Below are 9,954 nucleotides of genomic sequence, written 5' to 3'. Positions count from 1 at the left end.
TAAAAAATGTTTGGAATCATGTATGATTTCCGTTCCACTTCTCACGTGTGCACCACTTTGTGTTGGTCTTTCACGTGGAATTCCAATAAAATTGATTCATGTTTGTGGCTGTAATGTGACAAAATGTGTGAAAGTTCAAGGGGGACATTCAAATCCTTGTTAGCCTATATCACATGAAAAGAAAAAGGCCCAGATATCTTAAACTAGACTTTATATATATATTATGTAAGGTGTGGATATATAAATATATGTACATATACTCTGTGTATATATGTTTATGGACAGGCATGCAATGTAGTGACAACTAATATTGCATAATACTGCACATAAAAACTACTACTAATATGGTGTATTGTAGGCTGCAAGTACTTTGTTGTTGAGTCTGACAACGATTGTAAGGAAAGACCTTCTCCTGGTTCTCTCCTGTCTCCTGAATCTCTCCTGGTTGGAGGTTGGCGGAGGGTATGTTTGCACAACAAAAGCAGGAGAACAATGGAGCTGAAGGCCTCTCAGCGGGGTGCTAGCAGGTGTTAAGTTCAGGGGAATTTACGCAAATTTGCGCAGGGTCAGTAAATCTAGTAGCAGGGACTTACACCAGGAAAAAAGAGGGTCAGTAATTCTAGTGTTAAAGGTACTTTACAACAAAAAAGCTCAAATTTAGCAGTCAAAGTCTTTGCTACTTCTATATCTACGTCCATGAAAATATAAACACAAACAAATTTTAAAGAAGAAAACCAATTCCAGTGACATTAAAGGTATACGTAAACTATCCTGGCATGACTTAAACCCAAATCCCTCAGTGGAAAGTATATTACATAAAAGTTAAGCAGTAAGAGCTGTTTGCAGTAGAGCTGCAAACAGCTCTAAGCTGCCACAATCAGGTGTGTTTGAACCAAAATCCACCACGACCATGCTGGTCATTAGTACCAATGATGTAGGAATATATAAACAAAAATAAATACATTTTGTAACTTATTTTTCTGACGGGTAATAAAATAAATGTTGACCTGCAGTAAACACTGGCTAGAGACAATTTGTCTTTAAGACAATAAACACCCAGACAACATTAACCACTGAGGTGGAACAGTTTAATCACACAGTAACTACAAACGCATTTTGTCAACTTAAAAACACAAACTTTGAGTGAACCAATCTGTGTGCTGTGTAATAGGAAAATCACAAATTTAAAGGAATGACACAGCAACCTCCAATAAAAATTCTCTTCTCCCTGGATGAAGGCTTTTCTCCTCCTTGTCTTTCTTGTATGCCAGAAGATGACATGTGACTGCCCCCTGGTGGTCACTTCTCTATCAGTGAGTCCAGCTGCTCCTGCAGGGAGGCCAGCTGTTGGAGCAGAAAATAGAGGGCGTGATTGATGCCCAGCAGCACCGTGGTGTAATTGGAGGGTAAGTGGATGATGATTAACATGTCTTTTCACATTAATTTGCTGCAGTCATTTGTCAATACAAACAACGACCCTAGACAGTGGGTGGCCACTATGCCATAGCTACAAAAAGGACTCCCCTGGTAGCTGCTGTCAAATTAAATTGCACTTGATTGGTTTTCAACTTTGCTATTAGGCATGAAAAATGTTGGGTTTAAAAAGAATAGCAAACACAACACCATCCGCCGACATGATATTTGACATTCATTCAAGATAAATTCATGCAAAGTGCTGACGGATGTAGAAAGCTCACAGTGAGCACTGATCCTTGGCTTTTACAAAAAGGTTCTTACCTGCTCCATCTCCCGCTCCTCCTGCTGAATAATCTCATCCAACAAGGCTTGGAAACGGTTCTGTAAGAGCAGAGAGGCAAACAAGGTTTGTTTGAGTCGACATGCTGAGCCTCATTAAATTGTGATGGCTTTAAATGTGTGTCGGCCTGGGCTGCTCGTGTCAGTATCTCCTCTCTGACAGAAAGGCCACTTGGAATGCCAGTCAGAGACAGCTGACCTTTTCCATGTGACTGTGATAATAACGACTGGAGATGGGGCTCTGACGGTCCCAAAACACTGAGCAATGAGAGCGTTAAATGGCAACGTAGGAAGGGTCGTGTCTGCTCATGTTTCACTCATTGTAAATTCTCCACTAAAGAGTGCTGGGCATAAGAATGAACTTTCAGCTCCTTTTTTGTGCATGGAAAAACCTACAGAGAAAAAGGCTAGCAGCAGAGATGCAATATTCTGGGTTTTAAAATAACCATTTAAAAAAATAATGTCCTCCAACAATGTGTGAAATCAGCTGTTATTTAGGTTTTCCCGCCACCTTTGAGAGAATTTATGCTGCATGAAGAATTTTGCCTCCAAGCTCATCTGCATGTTCTTGTTTACGTCTCTGTACATGCAGACCTAGTTTTTGGATGAACGGGTGAAAAAAGTGTGAGTGTTTTCAGTGCTTACTTTGAGGGCCTGGTTTTCCACTTTCATGATGAGCTCCTCCTGCTGTTTCTTGCGGGCACGAGTTTCCTGAAGCTTGGCCTTAATGTTGTTGATCTGCACCTGGTACTCCATAACTGCAGGACACAGTGGGAGGTTCATGTGTGAGGGCTGTCATAAAAACACTTATGTGCTGCAAAGAGGAGGCAAAAAAGGTTGGAGGGCGAAGATGATGTGACATAATTTGAGACACTACACTTGCCACGGGGACAAGATATGCAGCTTAGCTTGCTGAACCATAAGGATGCTTCCATTTCAGTTTGACAAATTATCCATAATGGGAACAATCAGTCGACTTAAAAGGACACGAATCAGCAGGATGCAGTTCTAAAAAGACACAACTAAATCAGTCTGCTTTGTGCACCACACAGAGTTCTCATCAAATCCACCATGTCTCACAGAAACCCGTGGCTCCACCACCAATCAACCATCTTATAACTAATTGTATCCATTCACCGTTTTCCCCTGGCTCCAAATTCTGACAAAGCTGTTGTAATGCAGACTATCTAACAATAAGGAGGCCATGTGAACCCATTCATTCAACTTTTACAGCTATGCATGGATGCCATTATCATGCATGGCCTGGCTCCAACATATTGAGAAGGGCTCCGCCAAGATGCTACAGTTGAGCTGGCCAGCAGTGCTGCCTGACTGACAGTTCTATGTATCTAGCTAAGGAGGTATTGTGCTGTCAAACTGGACAGCTCCCTGAGCCTCCTGCTGAGCCACAACACCTGTCAGACTGGTTGGTTGAAGAGGAGAGCTGAGAGCTGTCAGAATGAGCATCTCTGTGGGTGAGGGCGCAGCACGTGTATTTAAGTAAGGCTATTTATTTGAATGTGTGTGATGAGCTAGAAAATTCGATTAAAAGTTCAGACACCTTGCTCAGGTTATTTTCGACCTCTGCTTCGACAAGTATCTCTGGGCAGCCAAGCCCACTTTCTTGGCTGCGACTGCTGCAACTGAAAAATGAACAACTGTTGGTATACAGAGCAAGTCGGCTAAGAGAAAGAGAATTATCTCTGTGGTGTAAACTGCAAGCACGGCATGAAAGATTGCATAATTCTAATGCGGCACTTACTTCACATCCACCTGGGTGCACACACACACACACACACACACACTCTCTTTACTGCATAATGTATAAAGAATCACATATAATAATCACATCTATCTCTCCCGTGTTTAGTTGTTAAGTTGTTTTCATAAAATAAAAAAAATAAAAAAATCTGATTAGGGATGCTGGTGAGAGATTTTTAACAACAAAATGTAATTTATATCAGTTGGACTGCAGCTAGTGATGATTTTATTTATGAGTTAATGCAGCGATGAAAACTATATACGATGACTTGTATATAGTTTTCTGCCTCATACCTATCTGGTTGTTTCTATCACTTTCATTCTGTGCAGAATCGGACTCATTAAGTTTGTCCTGGAGCTGCTGGACCAGATCATCCTCTGTGTCCATGATATTCAGGTCCTCATCTTCATGCCGGTCCCCTTCGTCCTCCTCGTCCTCACTTGAACTGCTGATGTCATTGAAGATCTCCCTCAGTTCATCATGCTGGACTGGTGATGCAGAAAGCACATTAGCGTTAGAAACGTAAACACAAAGATGGAAACAGCGGGAATTTAGAGCACTTGCTCTGGGATTAATCTAGGTCACAGAGCCAACAGTCTACTGGAGCTTTAAAACTGGGCTTATATGACAGGAAGGAATAAATGTGGAGTCCAAACAACCAGCCTGCTCTTCTCTTACATGGCAAAAATAACTCTGCTCCAACACTTGGCAGTACAGTAGAGGTCACTCAAGCATGAACCACTAGATAGTTTAGCCACATACCTCAAGGTATGGGAAGGAATGAAAGGAGGAAATAAAATGAAATGAGGTAAAAAGGTTAGGGAAATGTTTTGTTCATAATTGCTTGTTACAGCAGCACTAATTTGTTCATGACTGTTTTATGAACAATCTGATTAGCTTCATGGATAGATCATTTAGTATGCATGTGTAGGGCTGTTCGATATAACGATATATATCGGATGACGATATAAAAACATCTATCGTTTCATTTTACGCTATCGTTTGTTTCGTGGTGTCGCAAAATAAACTGTTTACGGCAATATTTTTTCATCGTTTTGATGTTACTGTAGTGGCTATATTCATTTCTTAAAGTTCTCTCTTTCTCTTAAGCTGGGCAGACACTGTGCGATTTTTTTCAGTCACATTATTCAGCTTCTGCTCAAACTGTACGATTGACTCGCAGGGGTTAGAAGTTCGTAGGTCACGATGCAGGGTCTCACACTATACGGCCCGATGCTCTGATGCGACCCGAGTGCTCACACTGTGCGTCCATAAAAATGAAGGTTATAACAGAAAATCTGTCGCTCGCTCTCCCTCTCTGTCTTTCACTCACACAAACACGCACAACACCACCATCAACTTTGCTAAATTGCTAATGAAAAACATTGATCAGCAGCTGTGATTGAGCAGCAGTGTAAATCCAACTATTTTCATGGTTGTTGTGGTTATGATCATTTTGTGAGGCCACATCGAAAAGGCTCGGATGAGCTTGCCATAGTTCTACAAGTTGTGCCTCCATCGCTTGTGTCCAGATCACACGCTGCACTGCTGTGCTACTCCGTCTTTTTCACCGACATTTATGTGTTTGCGCGTGCACAGTGTGAGCAGCTGCGGCGACACCCTCACGACGGTCCTCACGACCAAGCGACTGATGATCGGGAGCTGGTCGTGAGGTGTTAATCGCTTCTCGTTACCCCACGTATACTACACGATGCACGATGAAGGGCCAAAATTGGGCCGATCACCAAAACGCAAGTCGAGCTGCCGAGATTCACAGAATTTACAGAAACTGTTACATTTTTGTGATTTATATCGTTATCGGACGATACATGCCTTATATCGGGATATGAGATTTTGGTCATATTGCACAGCCCTATGCATGTGTACATATGTCTCATCCAGAGTAAAGAAAAGTTTAGGAATTGCATCCTAATTACACGATGTGTTCACTAGTTTTCTGAGTCTTAATGATTCAGATAACCATTTTTAAATGCTCATCCCAATTATAATGCTATTATTAAAAACACTAAATCAATCAAGCTTTATTGCGCGTGTTCATATAGGTCAGCTAAAAGGCCTGGGTAGCAGAACATGTTCTCTTTTTTAGCTGAATTGAGAAGCTGGCTGAGCATTATAACAGAGTGTACCACATCTTATTTCACACGACTTTTTAAAATTACGTTTTATTTACCAGAGGACCCATGACCCATCTTGTGTCCTGAGGTCCCAGGTGAGGAATCCAGGTTGGCCAGAGAGCTGTGTTGATCTGCTTCCTTGGACTCATCCTCTGCGATAACCTCCCATCCTGATAACTAGGTTAAGGGTTGGCACACCTTCTGCAGATTCCTTTAACCTTCAGAGGGCCTAAACTAAAGTAAAAGACTTGTGGTCTTTTGAATAATCCTACTTCAAAAAAAAGACCTGAAGGGTCAAATTAGATGCAGAGAAACTGTCTCAGTTTTAACATTCATTTAGTGCCATGTTTATCTCCCCAGCTGTATGCAAGCACTAAAATTAAAATAAGAATCTTCGCTTCACTGTGACCAACTAAGCAATGATAATCATCAGTCCATCTCAATTAACACACAGCAAGCAGCCACTCAAGGCAGCCTCGCTATGCTCTTATTCTGTCGGGCAAGTTTAGGGTTTCATTAACGCACTAATAGCTTCCTTGCACAGTGCATATCTCTCGCAAAGGCATCAGGGAAAGTCAAATCAGGTGAGCCATGTAACCATGCAGGAGTCAGGAAAGCCACTTGGGCCGAACTTCAACATATTTTACATGGTAAATTAAACAGAGATTATGTTTGACCTAAAAGACAAAGAGTGGTAATTAAGTGATGCTTCTGAAAAACTGACTAGATTTCACGTTACAAGTAATGGCCAGCTGATTCTGCCTTACTCTGAAGTACTTTTAAAGATGTAATACACACTATTGTTTTGATGGTTTATATACACCGTTACTATTGTCCTAAGATGGACGTGCAGAATGTTTAGGTGTCAAAAAGGATACGGACGCTGACAGCCTCAGCATCTGTGCTCAGCAATCTCTTCACTTCCTTTTCCACATCAGGAGATTCAATGTACTGCAAGAGACAGAGAGATCGAGTTACTTGTAGTATTAGCTGCATCTCTCTTGCCTTATCTTACACACACACACACACACACACACACACACACACACACACACACACACACACACACACCAAGGTAGCAGCTGGCCACATGCCAGGAAGTACATTAGCGATTAAAAACAGAAGGGGCCAAATCAATATGGCTCAGCTCTGCACCTTCAGGAAGATTTATTCAGAAGACAAAGTAGACAAAGTGTAGTGCTCCAGCTCCACTCGCTTTCACTTTGATCAAAGCAATAGTGAAATAGCTTTTTTGCATGCCTTTGGGGGAAACTAAGATGGAAAGGCTTTATTTATATGTAAATCTTAGTTTTCACTTTTACCATAGTTCCTGTTTTATGAAATGTAAATGTCTTGTTGGAAGAGAGCCTAGGAAAAAGATGGATCATCAAACGAGATGCTAAGGAGATGGATGGGACACGGGAGGGGATTGCTGTAGGGAAAATGAAAAATGTCAGAACCTTTTTTTTCGCAGTCTTCCGAAATCTCCTCTTGCGCGTGTTCTTCAGAGGGCAGGTGACTAAAGAGCAAAACAATGGGATTAGCGAAGCCAAAAATCAGTCCACTACCCAAGGAGGGGACATTATGTTTCCTGAACTGCTGATATGCCAAGTTTTCAATATAAACAAGTCAAAAAGCTGCTGTGTGTATATAATTACTTACTGCCGTGATTCCAAACAAATTTCTTGTCCTTGTCTTTATCCTTCTTTTTGGTCTTGGGGTCAGTGCCAGTTGGCTCTTCCAAAGGGGGGTAAAGGTCTCCATCTAGTGTACACACGAGCATCTAACCCGTGGATGGGAAAAATGAATGCAAAATACCATGCTGATTAATCTGTACTGCACTGCACTGTAACTGGGGAAAATAAATTTACATAACATGTATCTAAAATCCAAAATGTACTTTTATTTTAAACCAATAAAATAATGGAAAACTGTAAAAATTATTTATTTCCAGTCTCTTGCTTACCTGGCAGACATCTGCGGTCTTGTAAAACGTCTTCTTGTCCACCGTTTTGAGTGACTCAATCATGCAGGGGAGATCAACCAGTTTGCAGGCCAAAGGAACACGGTCTACTCTAACTATGCCATGACGGCCATCAGCTACAAATAAGAGGGACAAATGACTGTTAAGGGGACATGTGGGTGACAATTCTTTAACTAGATCCATTAGTATGCTACAATCATTGTTACATTTAAATAACAAAAAGAATGAAACTGGTATAGAAATATGTACAACGTTCAAAATTCTGGACCCGACTGTAAATGAATAACAAAACAGGGAGACAGCGTTAATTAAACCAGTGCCAAGATTGTGAGCAGCTTACGGTGCAACTCAATGGTGAGTCTGTCCTTCATGTTCATACTGCTAGACTGTGCAATCCTTCTTACTGTTGAGGCATACTCCTGCAAAAGAAAGAAAAATGAAGCCAGATCATATTGGTGGTGATAAAACTGAATTTCCATCAAACAATGAATTTCTGCAAGTGCAAAAGTCTCACCGAAGGAAGCCTGAGGACAAACTGGCTCTCCAACTCATAAGGGGCATCCTCCTTACTCTTGGAACCGACCTTCCCAACTAAAATCAAAACACATCACCATAATGAAAGTGTTAAAATATGTCTTGCTTGGTATATGCTGACAAGCTACAAAGTTTGTCATTCTACTTTAACATTAAAATATACAGTACATTATGGAACTCATTTTTCCTATTTTGAAGTAAGAAGTAATATAGTATCTAATATATTAATCTCTGGCTCTCTTCCACTGTCTTTTTTTCACAGTGTCAGATGGACGCCACTCCTGAAGCCTGATTCTGCTGGAGGTTTCTTCCTGTTAAAAAGGAGTTTTTCCTTTGTCTTTCTCACTGAATGCTTACTCACAGCATTCCGTTTGATTGCTGTGGCTTTCTCTGTATTATTGTAGGGTCTTTACCTTACAATATAAAACTCCTTGAGGCAACTGTTGTTGTGATTTGGCGCTATACAAATGAAAGTCAGTTCAATTGAATCATTGGCTGGACGGACTCGTCTGTGGACCATTTAAAGCATTTTCAGTACCTTAGCTGGGCATTTTCTCTTACGTACATTATATCTCAGGGGCAAACACTACACTCCACCACATTTTTTGACAGCTTTAATTACTGATCACTTTATAGTCTTTCATGTTCTTCCCGTGGAAAGAAATCTCCAAGTTTGGTGATTTTATATGCATTATTTTACTTTGAGTGTTCTTTGTTTTGCTTTTTTTTAAACTTGTGGAAAATTGTCTTTAATGGTGTGAGGTTTTCACTGGGCAGCAACACTAGAAATACACACTAGTGTACAAACACTAGTATATAAACACTAACTACTATCTTAAGTACCTACAACAGTAAAGTTTATTTCAGTGCTGACAAAAAAGGAAATTACAATGTAATAAGCTAAAAATGTAAATAGCCAAACCATTTTTATTTCTCACAGTGCGTATATGCAAACCAACAAACGTTATTATTAGTTCAATATAACATTTAGTTTATTATATTATACTATGAATGAATAAATGAACGAAAAAATAACCAACGTTCCAACCAAATGTACTCTGAATCTCTTTTCAAATTCTATCACGAATGTCTTTACATCAAAAGTAAAACACAGATAATTACAGCTAATTAAGGTTACTTGTGCATCTTACATTAATGACGTCTACCACACTGTGGAACAATAACACTATAGGAGATTATACACAATGTTCAAAAGACAGGAACGATAAACGCTAATTTGCAAACATAGTTGTTAAAATTTGCCACCGACAACATGTTCTGTTTCATCATCACCATTATTGTTACTATCATTGAGTTATATCAGCTTCATCTTAATAACCGACAACGAAAAGTGTTTCCTTACCTCACAAAAGTGGAGGCTACGGGGCTAACAGCTAGTTATCTTTAGCATAAGGATAAGGGTTGAGGATTTTAACGTACCTTTCAGTTTAGATGTCATCGTCGTTTAGAAGTTTAGATGGTGCAGCTGTATAGATATATTTCAATGCTAAACACGCATAAACATGACGATTCTGACTGACAAAAACGAGACTTCTTAGCTACACAGTGATAGCATAATCACGAGCGAAAACAAGAGTGTTGCTTAGGGCTTTGCCACTTTCAATACCTCCTCGGAAATTTGTGTTTTCTTAATCTTGGCTGTACAACTCGTATGTCTGAGCATTAAATTACAAATTATAGGCATATTTCAGTTAATAATTAAGTAATATAATATATATGTGTGCATATTTTTGTACTGCCATGTTATTAAATAAGGACTAAGA

At 40.1% G+C, this 9,954-nt stretch overlaps 1 protein-coding gene across 1 annotated transcript; it reads right to left on the bottom strand.

The window, feature by feature from the left end:
* Positions 1 to 1,066: 1,066 nt before the first annotated feature.
* taf7 (TAF7 RNA polymerase II, TATA box binding protein (TBP)-associated factor) lies at positions 1,067 to 9,802 on the bottom strand. Its single transcript, XM_040015898.1, has 12 exons — positions 9,611 to 9,802; positions 8,151 to 8,227; positions 7,977 to 8,055; positions 7,619 to 7,752; positions 7,315 to 7,435; positions 7,113 to 7,171; positions 6,531 to 6,603; positions 5,709 to 5,822; positions 3,811 to 4,005; positions 2,401 to 2,513; positions 1,738 to 1,797; positions 1,067 to 1,344 (listed from the first exon to the last, which is right to left on the bottom strand). Exons 1-12 carry the CDS (start codon positions 9,627 to 9,629, stop codon positions 1,300 to 1,302), a joined length of 1,089 nt encoding a protein of 362 aa, XP_039871832.1. The 5' UTR covers positions 9,630 to 9,802; the 3' UTR covers positions 1,067 to 1,299.
* Positions 9,803 to 9,954: the final 152 nt, after the last annotated feature.

This window comes from Simochromis diagramma, unplaced genomic scaffold (genome assembly GCF_900408965.1).
Source record: "Simochromis diagramma unplaced genomic scaffold, fSimDia1.1 OVJJ01000685.1, whole genome shotgun sequence".
NCBI classification, from domain to species: domain Eukaryota; kingdom Metazoa; phylum Chordata; class Actinopteri; order Cichliformes; family Cichlidae; genus Simochromis; species Simochromis diagramma.
This window is presented reverse-complemented; position numbering and strand designations above follow the sequence as displayed.

Coding starts and splice junctions, on each gene's coding strand:
- taf7 (XM_040015898.1), bottom strand. Junction 8,056..8,150: donor TTGTCCTCAGGCTTCCTTCG/GTGAGACTTTTG, acceptor TTTCTTTTGCAG/GAGTATGCCTCAACAGTAAG. Junction 2,514..3,810: donor TGATAGAAACAACCAGATAG/GTATGAGGCAGA, acceptor TGTGTCCTGCAG/TTATGGAGTACCAGGTGCAG.